The sequence below is a fragment of the Ipomoea nil genome, unplaced genomic scaffold (assembly GCF_001879475.1).
Source record: "Ipomoea nil cultivar Tokyo-kokei standard unplaced genomic scaffold, Asagao_1.1 scaffold0688, whole genome shotgun sequence".
In the NCBI taxonomy this organism is placed as follows: domain Eukaryota; kingdom Viridiplantae; phylum Streptophyta; class Magnoliopsida; order Solanales; family Convolvulaceae; genus Ipomoea; species Ipomoea nil.
In genome coordinates this window covers 104,730-128,071 of record NW_017617116.1, presented here as the reverse complement: position 1 = coordinate 128,071, position 23,342 = coordinate 104,730, and the positions used below count along the sequence as shown (strand labels likewise).

At 34.6% G+C, this 23,342-nt stretch overlaps 4 protein-coding genes across 7 annotated transcripts; 1 reads left to right on the top strand and 3 right to left on the bottom strand.

The window, feature by feature from the left end:
• Positions 1 to 977: 977 nt before the first annotated feature.
• On the bottom strand, positions 978 to 6,661 carry LOC109175576 (pentatricopeptide repeat-containing protein At1g11900). 3 transcript variants are annotated; one of them, XM_019324852.1, is made up of 5 exons: positions 6,453 to 6,661; positions 4,187 to 4,275; positions 3,527 to 3,634; positions 1,491 to 2,631; positions 978 to 1,309 (listed from the first exon to the last, which is right to left on the bottom strand). In XM_019324852.1, the coding sequence occupies exons 2-4, from the start codon at positions 4,241 to 4,243 to the stop codon at positions 1,585 to 1,587; spliced, it is 1,212 nt and encodes a 403-aa protein (XP_019180397.1). In that variant the 5' UTR covers positions 4,244 to 4,275; positions 6,453 to 6,661; the 3' UTR covers positions 978 to 1,309; positions 1,491 to 1,584. The 3 variants fall into 3 exon arrangements, with proteins under 3 accessions (XP_019180397.1, XP_019180396.1, XP_019180398.1); XM_019324851.1 differs by having other exon boundaries at positions 4,187 to 4,291; positions 6,453 to 6,660; XM_019324853.1 differs by lacking the exon at positions 6,453 to 6,661 and having other exon boundaries at positions 3,527 to 3,632; positions 4,187 to 4,276.
• Positions 6,662 to 10,708: 4,047 nt separating this feature from the next.
• Positions 10,709 to 12,983, top strand: LOC109175575 (adenosylhomocysteinase-like). Its single transcript, XM_019324850.1, has 2 exons — positions 10,709 to 11,493; positions 12,014 to 12,983. The coding sequence occupies exons 1-2, from the start codon at positions 10,783 to 10,785 to the stop codon at positions 12,758 to 12,760; spliced, it is 1,458 nt and encodes a 485-aa protein (XP_019180395.1). The 5' UTR covers positions 10,709 to 10,782; the 3' UTR covers positions 12,761 to 12,983.
• Positions 12,984 to 14,505: 1,522 nt separating this feature from the next.
• Positions 14,506 to 14,877, bottom strand: LOC109175372 (protein RALF-like 24). Its single transcript, XM_019324636.1, has one exon. It carries the CDS (start codon positions 14,875 to 14,877, stop codon positions 14,506 to 14,508), a length of 372 nt encoding a protein of 123 aa, XP_019180181.1.
• A 3,376-nt stretch (positions 14,878 to 18,253) lies between these two features.
• LOC109175579 (histidine protein methyltransferase 1 homolog) lies at positions 18,254 to 22,909 on the bottom strand. Of its 2 annotated transcripts, none has more exons than XM_019324856.1 (8): positions 22,663 to 22,909; positions 22,499 to 22,573; positions 22,280 to 22,346; positions 21,619 to 21,719; positions 19,620 to 19,664; positions 19,227 to 19,538; positions 19,042 to 19,144; positions 18,254 to 18,561 (listed from the first exon to the last, which is right to left on the bottom strand). In XM_019324856.1, exons 1-8 carry the CDS (start codon positions 22,807 to 22,809, stop codon positions 18,479 to 18,481), a joined length of 933 nt encoding a protein of 310 aa, XP_019180401.1. In that variant the 5' UTR covers positions 22,810 to 22,909; the 3' UTR covers positions 18,254 to 18,478. The 2 variants fall into 2 exon arrangements, with proteins under 2 accessions (XP_019180401.1, XP_019180402.1); XM_019324857.1 differs by having other exon boundaries at positions 22,499 to 22,561; positions 22,663 to 22,908.
• Between the last annotated feature and the right edge of the window lie 433 nt (positions 22,910 to 23,342).

Here is a 23,342-nt window from a genome sequence, read left to right as displayed (position 1 = left end):
GGATTAGTTTCTTTTTTTCTCTATTAATTTCTTTATACACTTGTTAAGAGATCTATTTATTACATATTAATATATATTGTCAAATGAAATTGTAATTTAATTAAAATGATAATTTAGTAATATTGTAATAAAATTACAGTATACATAAAATGAAACTGGATAGTAGATCTCACATATTAAGTGTATATTGTCAAATGATATCGTTTTTCGACCTAATCCACGTTGTTATGTGGGCCATAGTCCACAATAAAATTTACCGACTTTGGAGGTGTAATAGTATTTGGAAAGTGAAGTGATGACTACTTGAAAAAAATTTCATGTCATCAATCGTTAAAGTGATAATGTGATCTATACAATGATTATTCACATTGTCTTCATGACTTATATTAATATTTTTTTCTTTAAGTAAATATTACTAATATTTAAAGTGATAATGTGATCTATACAAATGATTATTCACATTGTCTTCATGACTTATATTAATATTTTTTTCTTTAAGTAAATATTACTAATATTTATATATAATCATTTTAAAGCATCAATTGATTGTTGGGTACACGGTTTTGCGTAATGCATGTGCCTTAGTGCCTATAACTAGTATATTTATAAAAAAAAAAATGACTAATTTAACAATGACTTGACGAGAAATAAAGATGACACTAAAATGCAACTTAAGTTTGAAAAAAAAAAAAAAAAAAAAATTGTCAAACGCATCTGCGACATGTGTTTCTGAAGCCAAACGCATGTCCCAAGTACTTTTTTCTATTTTTGTCCAGCATTCAAAATCGTCATATTATTGTCAATACATGAAAAAATTGTCACATTTCAGTCTTTCTCCCGATTTCAAACAGATAGAATGTCATTCAGATTGTTAGTGAACACGTTCCAAGAAGCTGCAATCTGAATAACAATATAATTGTTTGACACGAAAACAATGCTCCACTGCTATAAGCTAAATAGAAAATACACATAAGAGAAAAATGAATAACATGAAAATTGTTTGAAACAAAAATAATGTTCCATCGGTAGAAGCATAAATAGTAAATACACATAAGAGCAAAAACAATCAACGCAACAATTTACCTCAAAGATTTGTATTACAATATACAATATACATTGACTTTACAAATCAATGTAAACCTTTCAAGCAAAAATGAACACTTTTCACTTCTTGAAAAATGAACATTCAGAAGGGTAAATACGCTAACCTTAGCCATCAACCCGTCTAACTTTTAAGATTGCCGTATTGAATATAGGCTACAGAGCTAATGCAACAGCCAACTGGTGGGTTCTCATCTTCCACATTGACCTATCAAAACAAAAAACAATGATATTAACTCCTTTGGTGTAAGCATGCAATCGATTAAGCAGATAAAGCTAGTATATTATCCTATCCTCTCATCATTTACATAAATAAATTGAACACCAAGCTGCAGTTGAAAAATATTTAAATTGAAGAGATGACAGGGTACTCAGTCATGCTAACATACCACTATTAACTGCGTTCCAGGAAACAGAGCAGCAGCAGTAGCAGATGGACAGTAATTGGGAATGTAGAAACCACGTTCAAAGTGTTAGCAGAAACTATCTCTTTTTCCTTTTAAAATCCTTTGGATCAACAAGACTCGAAAGTGATGCTTTCATCTCCTGTGAGAAAGCTTCAGCCAACTTTAGCTTTCCCATCTTCTTTAGATTACTAATAAGCAATTGGTAAATTTGAATGGATGGGCAGATCCCTTTGTGCTTCATCTCATTAAAAAGTCTCAATGATTCCTCGATATTCCCTGATCTGCTGAAGCTGTCGATCAATGCAGTGTAAGTATGCAAATCTGGTTCAATCCCTTTCTCAAGCATTTCTTTGAAATATGTTGCGCACAATTCCAACCTACCCACCTTCCGAAAGCCATTTACTAAGGTATTGAAAGAAATAATATCTGGAACTAGATTCTCCTCCTTCATGGATGCAAATACATGGAGCATTTCATCTATTCTACCTGTCTGACCTAGAATACCTAAAACAGTATTATAAGTAACCAAATCTGGTTTACATTCTAAACTTTTCATCTGACCAAAAATCAACATAGCCTTGTTCACCTGTCTAAACTGAGAAAAGGCATAGATTATCCTGTTCATAACTGTTGCATTTCTGGGAAATATTAACTCGGAGACTTCTCTAACAAATCTCAGTAAGTAGGCATCATCACTCTTCATTGTAAATACCTTGGCAAGGGTAGTAAAGGAAGTTGAATCCATGGATTTACGACATACCAAAAAATGTTTGAAAATTTGACATAGAAGGTCAATATCATTCTGCTCACCAGCTGCTTTAATAAGGCAATTGTATGCAGATTGGCCAAGGAAAATGTTTTTATCGTGCAAAGACTGCATTAGCATAGCTGCACCTTGAAGATTTCCACTACTGCATAGTTTATGAGTGTATGTATAACAAATTTCATATCCAGAAGATGGCGAATCCACTATTTTAGAAATTATTTCATTCAAAATCCTGCAACTTAGTTCAGAAGGAGATGCTTGAGTTGCTATTGATGTAGAAAAACAGGCTGAACTACTAAGGATGGTGCAGAACGGCCAAATGGGGAAGATTCTGACTGGGATGGAGTTAATACAATTCTGTATTAGAAATTAGCAAAGCACTATTAGATCAAATAGACACAAAACCTTAACTTTATTGAATAATAATAAAACAAACACTAGAAGTGATGGAAACATGGAAATAACATATATTTAGCACTTGTGAAGTAACTTTCATTGATAAACTGAATATAAAGAAAACATAAACTTGTCTTCCATAAACACCTACCACTCTGGCCCAAAAGTCTGTTAGCTTTAAAGATATCTTTTTTGCAACTCTACCTACAGGTTTCTTTGATGTCAATTGCTTCAATTGATATGTAAAAAAGCTTCATAATTTACTGTAATCACACACACACACACACACTCACACACCCCTCCCCCCCCCCCCCCCCCACCCCAAATAGTACCTATTAGTTTCATGCTCCATTTTCACTTCCCTCAAATGTGCCCACAATAATGGGCTGGAGGATTTAGTTTCATGTGAATAAGGTTCTCATCTAGGGAGGTATGTTAAGGTAACTATACCTGCTGGTTATCACCACTGGAACAAATAAGATATTTTACCATCTAAATCTTAAAAATTATGCAAACATTAGAATTTTAAAACCTCATAGAAGATTAAAATTAAAGAGTGACTAACAAAGCACTAAACAGATTGACACACATAGAAGAAACAAAGCAAACTCAACCGACAAATATAAAACAGTGCAGTCTCTATACTGCATATACATAATTACACGCACATCGATCTAAAATTATATTTTACTGAAGAAGGAATTTTGTAGAGTATGCATTATAACTACATTTGAAATTGCAGACAAAAGTTCAAGAGGTAAAGAACTGAAACTCTCACTGGAGCTATGCAACCTATCATAGTTTAAGCAGATTAAAATTATCAGACCTCATTGCTGTCTTTAGACTAAGCACTGACCTTCTTCACAACATTCAGAGCTCTAGAATCAAACCTCCAATTTCGATCCGCAACCTCCATCACCATTTTCACCAAATGTCGCATTCTCCACATTTTCTCACATATGCTCTTGATATTAAGAAGAAATTAAAAGAGAGGATATTACATTAGTAATCAAGATAATAAGAAGCAATTGCTTACTTTTGTTTACCTGAAAAATTAAGAGAAAAAGAAAACCAAAATCCACTACCAGATAAGACAAGCCACCATTCGGATATGTTTTAATGGGAAAGCAAGGTAGTGAGTTTTCTAAGAACCTCTAAAAGTTAGGGATCATTTTCAGGTGCACTACTTTGTCATATGTATGTTCATACCATAGACATTTATCAGCTTTAGAATAATGGAAGATTCAGTGCTAAAGGCATTCATGACAAAGATAACAAACCTGAAACTACCAATCCTAGAAGAGAGTTTATCGTGATGGCCTCATAGCAATAATTTACCAAAAACCATTGCAGGCGTCCACCAAAAGTTTGAAGTCGTAAATTAGGAACACATTAATTAGTGAAGTAATGTGCACATCTATGCTCCCATTAATATAGATACAGAATACATGTAGCAGTTTATATTTTATGTAGTTATTTTAGAACAGTTCAAGCAATATCATTAGATTTTCATTACCTCCAAATAAAAGATTGTCACCATAATGCCAGTATCTCCATCTTGTCCAGAAATCATTACCGAACAAATTCATAGTCGTGCCAACATCTCTGAAAAAAAAAAGGCCTATACGAAAAAGGAAAAGAATAAGCAAATAAATCACAACACAACAACAACAACAACAACAACAACAACAAAATCTAAGTCCTTCAGACAATTCAACTCCCTTTCCCTTGTAGCAAAATGGTAGAGTACATTAACACTAAATGATTACACTTTTCTTAAGAAAACAAAATTATGGCTCCATCAAGCCCTATCCAAACAAAAGTCACGGGCTGTATTATATATCCAATTTGGAAAGCAATATTATTGATTACATAACCTAGAACCAGTGAACTGGTGGAACAGTGGCAATTAGTAAGATTTTATTTTTTAACTATTGTCTTTACTGCATCTAACAAAAAATAAAAAATAAAAAATTTCACTTAAATTAAATTGTGACAAAATTTAAAGCTGTTTTTGACTTTTTATAAAGCCTTGAATCAGTAAAAAGGTGCACCATATTTCAATTTTCTTCCCAATAAATCCCAGAAAGCATAATTAACTGATAAACACAACATCAAATAAGCCCACTAGTGGCACTGCAAAGCATCATTAAAACACTTTGTTAGAGTGCTTTGGCTATTAGGGCAACTATGTAGTTCTATCAGCTTAACTGCCCCCCGTTAGGAAATCAGTGAAGCACATTTAGGTGCCCTTAGTGGTGGAGTTAGAGAATGTGTATTGTACAATTAAATTAAGGCATTTTGAATGCCATGTATAGGGTATAATGTGCCAAAACCAGTGACTCTATAGCAAGCCTTCAAGATGCTTCTGAGTGTCAACGTTTTCATTTTTCTGGTCATTTACAGTAGCCTCAATCAGCTTATACGAAAGAAGACACTTTGAAGTTGCATTCATAGCCAAAATTTTAATTTAAAAAATTGTAATGATGTTTCCTCTGCACCATATTATTGCATCTAAAAGTCAAAATAGAATGTAGAAAATCTCAGTCGATAAAAATAATTATCAGCATATATGAAAAGTAACTTATATACATCAAATTATAAACTAAACAAAAGCACCCCTAACAAATGCAAAGACAAATTTCCTCACCAGATGGAAAAAATCTAGCAAAATGCATGCGTCTTCAAAGAGAAGTAGAGTACAGAAAATTAATAACATCCAAACACTTAAGTGATAAGTAAAACAAAATCAAATGTTGGTAGTCAAATGAACCTTCTGAGTTCAATCAATTTTTATGGTCAAGGTCACATGAATATGGTTCAATAAGACAATCAAACAATAAAAAAGCTTAGCATGATTCATATCCTTATCTATCCTCATACTTATCAAAACATCAAGAAGATGCTTTCCATGACAGAGACAAAGCAACACATTAACTAGGGATAAAGTGGCTGTCTTGTTGCAGACAAGAGAATACTTGAACTTCTCAATATATTTAAAAGAAAATGAAAGAGAAAAATGAGACACAAAACAGAACTATTAGTCTTGATTAGCCACAACAAGCAGCTAGAGAACAATTTAATAAAGCAAAAACCAACAATCATGACAACCTTGTTTCTGTAACCTTGCAATTATGAAATACAGAGTACCACACTTTAAGATGTATACAAGTAAATCAATGTAACTTCCCAACCCAAACATGCATTTGTAGTTGCATATCTCTGAAAGACTCTACTAAAGGAAACATAGCAGCACATATTCACTAAAGGAAATATATTACCACGCATCCATTAAAGCTATATAATTCCGTAAAATCAAATACATTATACAAGTGATTGTATTCAACATGGTAACCAACAACAAAGTAATTGCTTATATACTACTCTGTAATAAACAATGTCTTAGAAATCAATAGCAACCATTGCACTAAAACAAACGAAGTAGCACTTGTCAAAAATATAATTGAACCATCAAAACAGACCAAAAAAACATTCTGATTCTGTATCAACTATTGTAGTGCATGACAAACAAGTCCCAAAAGGAACACATGGTAATTCCGTTGCATCCACTTCAAAGAGAAGCAAGTTCCATTTCTACCTCTAATCAAGATTATACTAATATCAGGTTTTCTACTTTCAAAGCCTCTAAGATTTGGATTTCTACATTTTTCAATGTCAACACTTCTAAGAGTCTTTCTATCAAACACGTGGAATGCAACCCAAACATGCTGTGCCCATCTGATCAAACAACTACAATACAAAACTTTAATGCAGAAGAATACCTTTGTTCAAAACAAAAACCCAACAGCTCGCTTCTGAAGTCCGTCTCTCGCCGTGGCTGACGTAATATTTGAAGAAATGTTTTTCTTTTATTATTATTGCTGTTTTTTTTTTTTTTGGAGGGGTTTAAGGAAGAAGACGGGAAATAAGGTTATTGCTACACGGAACCGGATATATTTTGAAGCGCCCGGTTCAAATCCAACCGGTCATTGTACTAGTGAAAATAATGTGAAATACTCCGTACTCTTTTTAAGTTGTTTTCGTGAGTACACCGTTGATAGGGCAAATTATCTTGTCCAAGTGTATGGATGGTGTACACGGTTGCAAAAATGATATCATTTTACTTTTTAAAAAAAAATTATTTTCGATTGTTGTTAGTTACGTAAACATATGTTCATAATTTTATACGGAGTAATTTCATATTTTGAATGTATAGTTATGAAGTTATAGATGTGTAGTTATGTATGCAATTCTGAATGTATAGTTATGTATGCAATTTTGAATGTATAGTTATGAAGTTCTGGATATGTAGTTATACAATTCTGAATCTATAGTTATGAAGTTATGGATGTATAGTTCAAATTAAATTATGCACAACATAGCGACATTAACGGCAATCAAAACTGTAGTTATGAAGCAATGGATGTATAGTTATGCAATTCTGAACAACGTCGTTTTTGCAACCGTGTGCACCATACATGATGCACACGGTTGCACAGCATAACGCTCCCGTTGATGGATGATAGTATGGTACTAAGGTATAAGTAAGTATCCCTACCAAAAAAAAGGTATAAGTAACTATCTTATCCCGTGTAATTCATGAATTATATTATATATTTATAATTATTTCAAAATAAATTTTAGAAGTAAATAAAAATAGAATCTCAAAATTTATACGTTTTACAAATATTAAATAAAAATATTAATAATGAAAAAGAATTATATATAATATTTGTTTGTGGTTGAAAGCTGTCTTTTCAAAAAAATAAACCAACATAAACAAAAATTATTAACTAGTGCTTTAAGGGTATGGAAGCCAATTGAAACAAGATGAGAGATTGATTAGTCAAAATGTCCAAAGTTGAGGAACTCGGTAAGGCAAATAAAAGAATGAGATATAGAGCCCCTCTTGGAGAAACCCTAGCAATAGAAAAGAAGCGAAAAAGCACACAAAAGTTACTTTTTTTATAACTATTGTCTTTACTGTCTCTAACAAAAAAAAAAAAAAATCACCTAAATTAAATTGTGATAAAATTTAAAATTGTTTTTGACATTTTATAAAGTTTGGAATCAGTAAAAAGGTGCACCATATTTCAATTTTCTTCCCAATAAATCCCATAAAGATAGTTAAAGAGAAAAGGTGCATTAAAGTAACGAGGTCAGACTTTGCTTTAAAGCAAAAGTGCAAAGCGACGCTATATATATAAATCAATTCACGTGCGGTTGTCCTTCTCATGTGCGATTGTGCGGTTAAATGTGAGTCATTGATATTGTCTAGATCTGTAAATCAACGTCCAGGATTAACAATGATTTAAAAAACGCGCGGTGGCAATTTTGTCTTTTTGTATCTAGGTTGTCCTTCTCATGTGCGATTGTACGGTTAAATGTGAGCCATTGATATTGTCTAAATCAACGTCCAGGATTAACAATGATTTAAAAAACGCGTTGTGGCAATTTGATCTTTTTGTATCTAGGTCAAATTTAAGGTAAGTGGTTTTTGTAATGTGTTGTCGTCTGTATGGCTTAAAGTGCATCAGGTGTTGAAAACTTAAGTGCGTTGATCTAAAGCTTTAGGTCCATGGTTTTCCTTCTTAAGATGTGTGGTTTGTGTGATTAAAGTGCGTCAGTTGTTGAGACTTAAGGTGCATCGGCCTAAAGCTTTAGGTGTGTGGTTTTCCTTCTTAAGGTGCGTGGTTTGTGTGATTAAGGTGAGTGATTTGTATGCTTAAGGTGTGTCAGTTGTTGAAACTTAAGGTGCGCCATTTTAAAACTTTAGGTGTGTTGTTTGTGTTCTTAAGATGCTTTGTTTATATGCTTAAGGTGCGTGATTTGTGTACTTGTGCGCTATTTTAAAACTTTAGGTGCGTAGTTTGTGTCTTTAAGGTTATGCTTTCTTTGTGTGCTTAAGGTGTGTTGTTTGTGTACTTAAGGTGCGTCATTTTAATATTTAAGTGCATCTTTTTGTGTTAACCACACAACTGCACGGTAAACTATTCAAATAGTTATGCAAAATTACAAAAATAAGAACTCTTAAAGTCACAATATCATGACCAAGACTATGTGGTCTAATGGTACCCGGGTTGGACTTTCATTTGGAAGGTTGTGATTTCGAGTCTCAGTGGAGGCGTTATTGATTCTTTGTGTTTCAGTAGGTAGAGCCAGTAGCATCCAAAAAAACATCTCACATCTCACTCCATCATCTTCAAATGCTTCTTCATCTACTAGTCTACGTTTGAGAACTTTTTCCTTTCCCTTAGTCCTTGAACTCTCTGCTTTCTCTTTTCATTTAGAAGCATGCCTAAGAGAATAAATAGTTTCATTTGCACCCGAAAACTTAGCAATTTCTCCCCAAGTCAAGCCATCTCCATCATCAAACAGTACCAACACTTCATTAGCATCATTCGGGATACCTGTCAATCATTCATTAGCAAAATCAATTTGATCAAAACTAATTGGATGGATCAATGGTATCCTGCATTTCCCATCGCCCTCTCAATGCTCTATTATATTTAATGAAAACCAAATCATTAATGCGCATGTGCTCAAGGCGACTTCTCCTTTTCAAACTGGAATATTTAAAATTAATTAGTGCTTAGTGGTAACGGGTTTGGACGACGGGACTAAAAGTCTCGTCGTTCCAACCCGTTATCCAACCGAACACCGAGTTCAAAATTCCAGCAACAGAACTTCTTTAAACACAGCAAGATTCTCATATTATCACATTTAAAAATACCATTTTTATAACCCAACATCATACATATATTTATCTACAAAAGATTCGTGGATCAAATAAACTTTTAAATAAGATTTTAGACCAAAGATTGTACCCAAAAAAAAAAATAATAAAAAAAATACACACACACACTTCAAGTTATAAAAGAGGACAAAATAGATTTAGACATCCATAAATCCTTACCTCAAATACTATTTCCTTAAAGCAAGAATTCATTCCTAAGCTCTTATTCTACATCCTTATTCCTCCATCTCCCAATCATCTTGGGAAGAAGATGAAGCTTTGAAGAGATTGATGAGAGAGAGAGAAGAGAATGGGGCTAAAAAAAAGAATAGTAATCCTTTTATAGATAGAATTTTGAGGGACAAAAATGTAAATATTAAATTTTAGGGGTAGAAGATATAGGTTAGACATTTGGGTTCACGAAAAATTATTGAACTTAGAAATATAAAATATAAAATATATTGTTTTCAAATAAAAAAAAAGGAATATAAAATATATTTGGGCTTAGGGCTTGATAGTTATAAAAATGATTTTTGCTCTCAGATAGGTTTGATTTTGAGTAGTAAAATCATGGGTCATAAAATAATTTATTTAAGTCTTCTTAACAAAATAATTTGTTTTGAAGGCATTCTTGCTAAAATATTTAGATTAAAATAAATTTTTATTTTCTAGAATATTTGTATTAAAATAATATCATTTAAAAATAATAATGGAGTATTACAATAAGATTATTTATTGAATTTTTTATTGAGTAAGAATTGAATAGTTGAGAACTGTATTAAGTAAGAATTTAATAATTGAGGACTTTAATTTGGTAAAATTTATAATCTGAACTAATTTTGTGAATTATATTATAGTTATTAAGGGACAATTTCAGTTATTAACACTATATAAAACTTGCCTTTCAAAGAAAAAAAAAGTATATAAAACTTAGTCATAGTATGTTTATTACAAGCGCTCATTAGCAAAAACTTGTCAAATAGATTATATTGAGACTTAATTGTACTATTTTATTGGTTTAGACTTTAGACGATTTACTAAATGGTTTTTTTTTCTTCACTTATGAAGCTTCATTGTATTATTCCTTATATTAAGGGAACTAATTTTTGGATAAAATGACATTACATTCACATTTTTAAAAAATCACCGGGTTAATCGTACCAGATCTGAGATCCACCAACCGCAGTCCCAGTCAATCATAATTATTTTCAGATCTTTACGCACCCTGGGAGCCAATCCTGGCCGTTCATTTCTTGGCTTTAAACCTATTTAAACCACTGGCCTTGACCTTCTTTCCTCGTACTACTCTCTTCTTCTAAAGCTAGTTCCAAAACCTAAACCCCATAGAAGGAAGCTAAAAACTCTGAGATATATCAATGGCTTTGACCGTCGAGAAAACCAGCTCCGGCCGCGAGTACAAGGTGAAGGACATGTCTCTGGCTGATTTCGGCCGCCTCGAACTCGATCTCGCCGAGGTTGAAATGCCGGGGCTGATGGCCTGCCGGACCGAATTCGGGCCGTCGCAGCCGTTCAAGGGCGCCAGGATTACCGGCAGTCTGCATATGACGATCCAAACGGCGGTTCTGATCGAGACCCTCACGGCGTTGGGCGCGGAGGTGAGATGGTGCTCCTGCAACATCTTCTCCACGCAGGACCACGCCGCGGCGGCCGTTGCGCGCGACAGCGCCGCCGTGTTCGCCTGGAAGGGGGAGACCCTCCAGGAGTACTGGTGGTGCACGGAGAGGGCGCTGGACTGGGGGGCCGGTGGCGGCCCGGATCTCATTGTGGATGATGGCGGGGATGCTACGTTGTTGATCCATGAGGGGGTGAAGGCTGAGGAGGCGTTTGCTAAGAATGGGGCTCTCCCTGATCCGAGTTCGACTGATAATGCGGAGTTTAAGATTGTGTTGACCATCATTAGGGATGGGCTTAAGAGTGATCCCCAGAGGTATACTAAGATGAAGCAAAGGCTTGTTGGGGTTTCTGAGGAGACTACCACTGGTGTCAAGAGGCTTTACCAGATGCAGGAGAATGGCACCCTCCTCTTCCCTGCCATCAATGTCAATGACTCTGTCACCAAGAGCAAGGTATCATCATTTCACTTATATTTTGATTTTTTTTGTGTCCACAAAAGGTGAAATCTTTCGCCCATCAGTATTTGGTGTGGTGTCAAGTCTCACAAGAGGATGAAGCACTCGTAGTGCTTCCCATTAATTGAAAGAATCGGTGTCTGGTATCTTCATCCCTACAAGAGGGTGAAATGCACAAATTGCGACCCTCCATTTAGTGGAAGGATTAGTGTCCGTGCCACCCTCACAAAGAGTATGAAACACTCACACTACACCTATCTATTAGGTGGGAGGGGACCAGACACTCACAAAAGCCATTAAGTGGGAAGATCAGTGTCTTCTGACACCCTCACAAGAAGTCCATAAGTGGGAAGTTCAGCGTCTTGTGACATTGTACCTACCCATTATGTGGGGGATCAGTGTGTCGGGTACTATTTTCATAAGAGGTGAAACACCCATATTGTATGATGATTATGGTATGTGCTATTGATCTACTTGTCTTGTGTGACTAAGAGTTGTGTTGTGTTGTGGTTGCTAGTTTGACAACTTGTACGGATGCCGCCACTCCCTACCCGACGGTTTGATGAGGGCGACGGACGTGATGATCGCCGGAAAGGTAGCCGTGGTGTGCGGGTACGGAGATGTCGGGAAGGGCTGCGCCGCCGCTCTAAAGCAAGCCGGCGCGCGCGTGATCGTGACAGAGATCGACCCAATCTGCGCTCTCCAGGCCACCATGGAAGGCCTCCAGGTCCTCACCCTAGAAGACGTAGTATCCGACGCCGACATCTTCGTCACCACCACCGGCAACAAGGACATCATCATGGTAAACCACATGCGCAAAATGAAAAACAACGCCATCGTCTGCAACATCGGCCACTTCGACAACGAAATCGACATGCAAGGCCTCGAATCCTACCCGGGCGTGAAGCGCATCACCATCAAGCCCCAGACCGACAGATTCGTCTTCCCCGACACAAAAACCGGCATCATCATCCTCGCCGAGGGGCGGCTCATGAACTTAGGATGCGCCACCGGACATCCTAGTTTCGTGATGTCGTGTTCCTTCACGAACCAGGTGATTGCCCAGCTGGAGCTCTGGAAGGAGAAGAGCTCCGGGAAGTATGAGAAGAAGGTTTACATCTTGCCCAAACACCTTGATGAGAAAGTTGCGGCCTTGCATCTTGGGAAGCTTGGGGCTAGGCTCACTAAGCTTACACCAGAACAGTCTGCTTATATTAGTATTCCTGTTGAGGGGCCTTACAAGCCTGCTCACTACAGGTATTAATTCAACGGCAGAGTGGATATAGTATATGGTTTTGTGGGCATTTTGGATGGAATATTTTGAAGGGCAAGTCTTTGGCATAGAAGGCTTGTTCCCTTATATTGAATAAGGTTGAGTTGGAGGGTTTGTTTTAGGGGCTGCAGTAGTAGTTTAGATTCTTTCTTTTCTGTTAGTTTATGCATTTTTTCAGAAATATATTGAGATCAGTTTTGTTTTTGGGTGAGAATTCCTTGGATCTTCATTTTTTTTTGTCTTTTAATGATTTGGATTAGATATGGCGTGGCGTTAACATCAAAACTCTACATCTTAGATATTACATTGGCAAACTCAGCTTTTAAATATATATCATCATAGGCAGCAACACTTTAGCTTTAACCAAAACTCCAATAAGTAGTCTCCTTAAAATTTGTAAATCACCCAAATTTATAATGATTTAACTCCAATCATTTCCCTAGACCTGCCTTGCTAACTTCTCTATACTAGGAATATGATGAAATTACAATGAACTTTGTGATCTTGTATTAATTTGTGTTCTAGTTTGTCAATCGGGTTAAGTTTTACCCTTCAATTCTATCCTTTTAGAAGACAATAAGGATAAGTTTTGCCTCCAACTTAACGCCATTTTAATAGAAAATCTAACAGAAGACCTTTTACAACTAGGAGGACATCTTCTGATCAGTTTAAAATTGCAGGACCACACTTGATAATACCACAACACTTAGAGGCCATTGAAGATATTAATTCTTTATATATAATAGTTAGCATTCTTAGGGAGTGTTTGGTTGAATGGAAAAGTTCCCAAAGAAAATGAATTTCATGAACCAAACACCAAAAAACAATGACATGAAATTTTATTTTTTCATTGAAAGTTGGAAAAATAATATGAAATGACATGACTATTTTATCTTTGTAATTCTTTTTTAATAATAATAATACTTTGTAATATTATTATTATTATTATTATTGTTATTGTATAGGGCATATAGGTCGCTAAATAATGGATCTAACTAAATAATGGAATATCTCCAATGATTTTGCCAACCAAACAATAAGATCTATCTTCTCAAAAATCATTTTACATAAAATTTCAATTCCATTCCCTTTAAATATTTTTTGTAAACCAAAACCCGCCATTAGTTTCATCTTGAATTCTTGATTCTTGAAAATGCATACAGAAAGAATAATATATCATACAATCCAGCAAACTTCCGAAACAGACAAAACTCTAAATTGATTGACTCTGAAGAGAGAGCCTTTTATGTGTTTCATTTGAGCTCGCTTTCTAGTTCATATATATACAAGATTTTCCAGAGGCAAAACATTTAAAATGACATTTGACAAGAATAATCTCACATAATCTTTGAATGATTAATAACTTCTTAGTATAATGCCATACATTCCCATTGGCATCAAAGTGGAATTGCTTATACATACAAACTGGATACATGGATGCGGTTATCCCTAGCCAAGATAGTAAGAAATCCACACTTATAATTACAAAATCACAAGTTTGAGTTCCAGACTCCTTGATTTGAGTCGATCAGTTATGATAACTTTACTTCCTCGTAGTCCTTTATCGACTAGGATCACAATACAGGTTTACCCCCTCGTCATTACAACCAAAAAAAAAAAAAAAAAGGATACATGGATCTTCTTAAGTATACAACAGAAGCAAATTAAAAAGCTTCCTAAAAGATTACTGTAAAATCCGAATCAAGAACAATTAGCCAATTTGATTTTGCAGATCTTCAAGAATTGATATCACTGACCTCTCTAGCACACCTGGTGATAATCTCACACCCTCTGTTATAAGGGTGGGAAGGGGCAGGGCCTTTGCAGTTGTAGTAAGAATCACCAGGGGTATCACAGGGCACCAAATCTCTCTTCAAAGTATCATAGCTTATGTACCTCTTCTGCATCACCAAAACCCTTCTGCTAATCTCAGACTCCATCTCTTCCTCCATGGCACCGCAATCCCTCATTTTCCCACCGCAAAACCTCCGAGATTCAATGGGTTTCACTGAATTTGGGTCAAAAACTGAAGACCCACCACAGATTCCCAAATGGGCATTCAACAAAAGAAGGGCTAAGAAGATGGTACAATGTTTGGTTTTGAGCATCTTGTGATCCCCCCAAAAAAGAGAAAAGTTTTCCTGGTACTTGTAGTGATCTTGAATGTGAGATTCCAGAGAGTGAAATGAAATGGGTTCAAGAATGAAAATTCTGGGAAAAGGAGGAGTGTGACTGTTGTGAGTGGCCCCGAAGAAACAACATGATTTGATCCTTGCACGAGTTAGAGTAATGCACCAATTTTGTCATCATCATACATTTATTACTTTAAAAAAACGGAATAATGAGTAACTCCAACTAAATTCGTCAATTTATTGACCAATGGAGTTATAGAGAACTAAAGACTTAAATACTAGTCAGTAGAATTCAAAAAAAAAAAAAAAAAAAAAAAAAAGGACTTAAGTACTAGACTAGTATTTGAATTTGATAGTTTAAACTAAGAATTTAAAATTATTTACTTACGAAGTATAAAATGTTCTAAACTACTAGTTTGACTATATGATTGATTGGAGGGTGGGGATTCTCCGTCCCTGAAAATTTCCTACGTACGGGAATAGGAATGGGAAAAAACCTCTATTCCTTGCCCCCACGAGGCTATATCAAGTGGTAGACCACCTGACCTAAAGTCACTATTTCAGCAGCAAGGTGGGGGTTCGACTCCCACCAACATCTTGGAGTTAGAGCTTCTCAAGCTAGAGTTTGGGCTCTTGGGTTTCTCAAGTTGGCGAAAGTGTGGAGATGGATCCCTTGTGAGCATAATCAACGACAGGAACTGACTAGGAGGTTGCTTGGGTAACTCGCGATTTTTACCTCCACTAGCTACTCTTGTATTTCTAGCGTAAACTGAGAAACTTAATGTAGCCTTAAAAAAAAATCTATTCCTCAATGGAAACGGGGGGAGCAGGGTGCCAGGGCGGGGTCATGGGGATTGAGATAGAGACGGAGATAAGGAGTATACTCTGCACCCTCACTTTATATTCGCTCGGTTGTCATCCCTATGTGTCATATATTTACCATGATAATAAAAGGATGAAAAATTATTAACATGTCTAGAAGGCAATATTATTTATTTATTTATTTAATATACAATGGTGGGGATGAGCCTACTGCTTCATATACATTGCTACAAGGAGTAATGGAGGTATGTGCAGGAGGGTGACCCACCACTATCCTCCAATTTTGGTGGGATTGCATTTGCACCCTTTTCAACAACCAAAAGTGTGCCATTGTCTTTCTTTCTACAAAGCAATTTGACTTAGTCTGGCCTCTGCATGTGCTGCTATAGGAAAAATTTTATATATACTCTTATTTTTTATTCCTAATTTTTATTCTCACATTTAAAATTTTGATGTAGACATTTTTATAGGGACTCATATAAAAAAAATTAATCTATCAGCGTCTGTCACATCATGAAGTAAGATTTAAGAGTACATGTAATAGAACTCACTGCTATATGCAGCCATGCACAATAGCACAAGCGATTAAGTTGGATATTGAGTAAATTAATAAAATAGTCCCTAAACTATAATGATTTTATAATTTTTAATCTTTAATTTTTAGTTTCATCCAATAAAATTATTGACTTAAATTTTGGTCATTACATTAAACAATCATCAAATATGAGGGCAACAAAAGCAATTTCCATGCTCTCATGCCTTCTCTAATAACTTTCAAGGACCATCAATGGCATGGGTGATCACTAAGTGCCTTACTTTTCAAAATTACCATGAAAATTTTAACTATAAAAAAAATATTAAAAAACTTACTTTTACCAAATTTGGATGAAAGGGGTACTCCTTTAGTTATGGTTGTCATAGTCTCATTTTTTAATTTTTTTTTTTTTTTAAATGGTTGTCATAGTCTCATAGATGCTTTAATTATAAAAATAAAAAATAATAATATTTTGTAGTAACTAAGCTTGCTAACAATCTCTCAAGGTCGGAAAAGTCTGAAAATTACCTAACTACCATCAAATTCAATTACCATTTCATGAAGTTATTGACCAAAAAATTAAAATAAAAAAGATTTTATTATGTAAAATTAAAAATTAAGGGCCAAAATGGTAACAACGATATAGTTGAGGGAGCATTATAGAAATGTAGTGGTTGGACATTCAAAATCAATATAATGCACTCTGAAATCATGCTTGTTCATGTGAAAGTGTTAGATTGTAGTCACATTAGCTTATGGGTTCAGTGTTTTTCTTGTTTAATTAATTGGTGGAGGCCAGTAGGGCTCAACCAACATCATTTCATTTTTCTTTTTTATTATTTCTTTAGATCTGTGAAATAATTTCACACTATATGATTACAATCTTCAAAGATCATGTATTCAAAAAAAGAATAATTTAATTATTCCCTATGTTGTATTTCCTATCAATGTTGTTTTATATTTTTTTTGTTAAAAAATTTTATTTGTATTACCCCTCCATTAAAAAAAAAAAACAAAAAAAAAACCCCTCCAATTGTATTTTTTTTTTAAATATTGGACAAATTATACTATGGATTAGGGTCTACTTTGCATTGTAAACCCTGGTCCAAAAACAACCTTCAGATTCTGTATTTATAGTGACACATTCCGTACTTGCAGTTGATAGGTTCTATACCCGTAACTATCATATTATGTGTCAACAATTATCAAGTTAGATATCTATAGTTGACACATTATGTACATGCAGTTGATAATTTCTGTACATGTAGCTATCATATTATGTGTCAACAATTATCAAGTTATTTTTTACATGTATAGAAACTGTTAACGGTAAGTACAGAATGTGTTAATGAGAGGTACATAATTTTTGTATCAAGGTTCACAATGCAATATGAACCCTGGTCCATGATATAACAATTGTAAATATTGTCAAGTGGTGAGTTAGTAATCGATTTATTCAAGTCGGATTAAAAGAGGAGATGCAAAATATTTTTTTGGCAAAAACTTGTGTGAGACAGGTCAGGTTAATATGTAATGTAATACTTATACTAACAAATGTAATACTAAATCATGAATAAAATGTTTATTACTTGTATGAAAAAGTGTAGTACTTTGGAAGAAAAACGTAAACTTTTATATTTTTCATCAAAAGTATTACATTTTCTTTTATAAGTGCAACATTACTTATAAATGAAAATATAACACTTTTGATGAAAAAAGGTAGTACGCAAAATATCTCTGATTGAACAAATATCTTTGGAACATAATATGATTTCATCAACCCTTTCACCAAAAAGCCTCTATAAAGACTATTAAGAAGTCATATAGAATTATCAGCTATAACTCTTTCCTAGTATGATTGAAAATTTAACAAAATTTCACAATATTCCTTGCATGAGAATAAGTCAATATCCCATCAATCCCTAGTTATCATCCCTAATAATCCCCTGTTGTCATCCCTAGTTAAAATCCAGTATTCTACTACATTGATTTTACTTTTACATGAGCAAAAAGAGAATTTTATAAGAGCTTTATCCCTGTGAATAGCTCTAGGGAACAAAACAGCAAAATAAGACATTTTAGGTCTGAAAATATGAAGTGAATATTAGTGCACATACTAGACATAGAAATGATGTGATCATTTGAGATTTGGAATAAAATGTCAAATTAGGTATATCTCTCTTCAACATTCGACTACCAACTAAAATTCATGGTCACCTTCTACCTGAAATGAAGTTTCCACACCTCTCGGACATTAGAGGACCCATCTGCAAACTCAGCCACGAGAACAGCTGCAAAAACACCTGATGAAGTAGGAGTTCAAATATCAATTGTTGAAACTCGAAAGTGTTAACAATACTAAAAATGGTACATTCACAGGCTTGTCCAATCAAGTTTTGGTAAATTAAACTAGCCAAGCTCATCTATACTTTGTTATTTTACTGTATCTTTTCTTTCATAGCGAGATGCACAGGTTGAAAAATGGTGGTGACTTCAAAATAACTAGGGAATAAAACTAGAAGAACTTATCCTTGCCACAACTCAACTTTTATACACCTTAGGAAAATCTCAAGCTAGTGAGCTAAGGAAGAATCTTTTATAATTATCTCATCCTATAATGCAGTGCCTGATTGAAAACAAAAATTATAGAAGAGTCCCATCCCTTTACCTTTCTATCCACATAAAACAATATAATGATCAAATAACTTAAGAAAGTATGCCCATGCATTAAGCTTTGCAAGTCTGCATATACAAACTCGTAACTATGCTAAAGCAAAGCTTACCATCTTTCTCCACCATGGAAATAAATCGTCTTGACCCCCCACCAACTCCAAAGTAATGCTTTTTAGCGGCTACATAGACAACTCCATGAGGACTACATGTGCACTGAAAATATGAAAAAAAGTAGAAAGGTCAAGAATAAAGAAATCCTTCAAAAAAGATAAATCAAAAGCTGAATATAGAGCACCTTTTTAATAAGTTTATAGAGACTGGGGAGTGCAGAAATTGAATACACGGTTTCAGCCATGAGAACTATATCATAACCAGCAGTGTTGTTCACAGTTTGACATTCGTTTATACCATTTTCATCAGAAAGTGTTTGAGGAAGAATGCGATGAACTTCACTCCAGTCCCCTGCAAAGTAACGCAGTTCGGCCTCAGAAACGCATTTTTCTGTGGAGGATACTGATATCTGCTGAATATTGGCATTTACATTTGGAATGGTGAGGCACTGCAGAACTTCAGCATTAAAATCCTGAAAGTGCACAGCAGCAGCACCCTAATGCACCAAAAAGAGAGATGTGTTAAACAGCAGAGAAACAGGCAAGCTTGTAATTAAAGAAATCACGTTTAATGACACCTGAAAGAATGCAAATATCCCAGGAAGTCCATGACCACAGCCAAGCTGAAATATTTTTTAAAAAAAGAAAAGCACCATTAGCATTGATTGTTGAAGAGAATAAAAAGCTACAATACAGTAAATCCCAATTCCATCATGGCATCATGCAACTTTATAGCAGCGACAGTGTGACAATGCTTACAGCTGCTTCCGTCTAGAAAGATTACAACAGTTCTAACACAAGCCAATTTAGACTGTTGACAAAATGAGAGCACTATTAGTACACACCAGACTGTTAAAAAATTCCTCATTGCCTACATCCCGGAATAGAAAGAATAAAGACAAGAAATGCATAGACTATATGTTACACAACTTTTTTAAATAGCTTGAGAAGAAGTCAAAGGGAGACCAGATTTCAGCATTCACGATCCTTTATTTGTTTTTCAATGCTATGGAAAAATAAAATAAAAATTTCTTAAAGAATACTTTCTTTCAGTAGTTAATATATTTAAGTATCTATAAAACATGCTCCATATTTTGATATGTAACTATTAACTAATAGAGAAAGATACACAAGCATAATATACTCCTTGGTCATTTAAGAGGATGTCAAACATATAAAACCTTGAATAGAACAAAATCAATATAGAATGCTCACTTATCAAAACAACGATCTGTTTATATTATCTCTAATCAGCAAATATATTACTATGCAATCCAGAGGAGACTTTGGGTCCTTTTAGATCTAGAATTTCATACATTCAATTTAAGAAGTATTACAACTGCCTTACACAGCCTAATAAGGTGCATGTTTCTCCATAAATTTTATCCTCCTCTCTAGAGTCTAGAGAACACCAGCAGATTGATCTTTCATGTCCCCCATGCGCAAACGGTTCAAGAATAGAGCCTAAGGTGTGAGTCAATCATGCAAAGGGCAAATTTTCATCTACAGATGAAATCCTTCGAGCTTTCTGACAAAGGGCCTTTTGAAGAAGATGCTTTGTATAGTGAGTGGAAATGGGAAAGGGTTATAGCATGGTCGCTGAACAGGAACAGACAGGGCTGGATTAGCAGTGTTCTGATTGAAAGTGAGGAATGGAGGGCACCACTGCCAAATCTATATAGTAGCTGGGCCTGGGAACAACTTCTTCCCACCAAATGTGTTGTTGCTACAACCACAGACAGATGCAACACTCACTAGATAATCAATTTTCTGAGTTTTTTTTTACACCCCTCAATCAAAATGTTCTGGTATTTCACTGCCAAATCTCTCTACCTCAATTCTTCCACGCTTAGAGATCTAATACGTCTACCTATCCCTCTCCTCTTAGTTTTACTAACAGAAAAAAGATGCCCAGATTTGGTGGTCCTACCCACTGGAACTTATCTGAATCTCCTCCATTCCAATGCCCTAGAATCCTTAAAATTAGACAGCACAATGCTAAAACAAAACATTTTAGAGGCTAATTCAATAGCAAAAGTTTAGCCTCTTTAGCTGTTACACTTAGCTCTCCAATTTATTATGATTTTTTCAATGATCTGCCTCTTTTTACCTGTCTCTTTTCACCGTCAGATAAGAAAGGCCTTCTAATCCCCTAGTCCCTATAAAGAGACATTTTAAAGAGGGGGAAGAATATTCTAGAGAGAAATAAAAAGGATTTTCTCATCAACACATAGTTCATCTTGTCATTTAAAATTTGAGAACTGATAGCATATGCAAATCGTAGAAATGTCAATAGCTGAATGCTGCACACAAGAAACAATAAACTAGTGATCCAGAGAAATATAAGAGAAAGGGAAGGGGGGAGGGTTTTGAGAGATCCTAATAGCATAGTATTTCCAAAAGCATAATAACAAATTGAACCACACCAACCACTATGGGGCAACTTACATGGCTATAAAGAGAGAGCGAGTGAGAGAGACACACACAAACAAAATTTAAGTTATGACTTGGAAGTTTAGTTTTGGCCTCAGAAGAGAAGATGGAAATTGGAAAATCACCTCAGAATTAGGAGCCCACCTCTAAAACTCTCTTTCCGGTGAATGACAGATTTTTCTCTTTCATTTCTGAGTTGAGAGTTTTAATTAGATCTAGTGAGCCTTCCCAGAGTTTGAGCCCTCCTGACAAAGAACATTGTGTAAGGCATAAAAATTACTCGGTATGCCATAATAAAAGTAAACCACTATACTAATTTTCCTGTTACCTCTTGTATCAATCAGTAATGGCTAACTAGGTTTTAATACATGATATTTATATAGACTTCTTTGATTCAGTAACCACCATCTAAGAAAATGCAATTCCAATCCACTAAAAACAATTGATAATAAGTTTGAGATCCAGTACCCACTTTAAAAATGTTTACCAGCAAGTAGTTCAGTGGTTCCCATCCCACATCTCAACTCAATCAGATTTTCACCAAGGCAGTTATCAAAAAACAAAAGAGGCACACACTTCCGATAGGATTGCTATGTTAACTGACACATTTTGCCATGAATAAGCCACACAAAAAAACAGAAAAAATAACCATATCCTTCAAGAGATTTGATTAATACTACTGTAAATAATAATGATTTACAAACAATTATAATTCCAATTTTATCTACAACACAGCATGCTTGTTGAAATGAAAATATTATGATATTATTTCTATATGTACAAAGTCAATGCAACTATCACAGACCTTCGTATTTCCCCGGGACTAAATCCGAATTGGACAACCCGAAAACCTCCCTTGTACTCACTCTTCCCTAGAAAAAAAGAAGCAAAATTTAGTTAAACCTCATCCAAAGGAGTAAATAACACAAACAATTTTAAAATCCAAAAGCAAGAATTCATTTGTAAGCTCTAGAATTTTATGCTTCAACCTTCGAGTAAAACCAAGAGCACAAAGTTTATTTACCTTGAGCAAAGTAAGTCCATCCACATTCACTGGCTCAACAGTAAGGTCCACATTTGATGAAGCCTGATTTACATACAAAATATTGATTTGCTCCAGAGTCCTAAACGAAAACAAGAGATAATATGACAAGTAGTAAGTGTATAGACCGAAAAGTAAAGCAATACCTGTGAGGGAAGGACTTCAAGGCATGGAGGTGGAGGAGGGGTAGGGTTTTGAGGGGAATCGAGAAACCCTAAACCTAAACCCGATTGAGGTTTTTCATCAAAGAGGAAAAACGTGCCCGCAGGGGAAGCTGAAGGGTTTGTATCCATTGGAGCTTATGGAGTTCAGCAAACAGTTTGGCTACAGAACATGGAGGCGAATGCAAAAGCAGTTGCGCTGGCTGGCCTGACCACGCTTCAGTCCCAAAAATAGAAAAAAGAATTTTTTTTTTTTTTTTTGAAATAAGGGTCAAATAGGTCACTCAACCTAAAAACTTACAATTGGGTCTTTAAATTAACCAATTTCATTTAATTTATTTATTTTCCAGATTTCTCAAGTTCCTAACAAGTTACCCATCCACCTAGGATGCATGTGTGACATTTAAAAAAATATATTTTTTAAATTTTTTTTTTGAAAATCTTAAATTAGGTTTTTTTTTAATGTTTAATAAATAAAAATTAAAATAATTTATTTTTAAACTAAATTTTTTTAATGTTTAATAAATAAAAACTAAAATAATTTTTTTTTTTTGAAAATAAAATCCAAGCCATGTACGACGTCTTAACAAATTATTTTATTTTCAAAAAAAATTTATTTTTATTTTTATTTATTAAATATTAAAAAACTAATTTAAAAATAAATT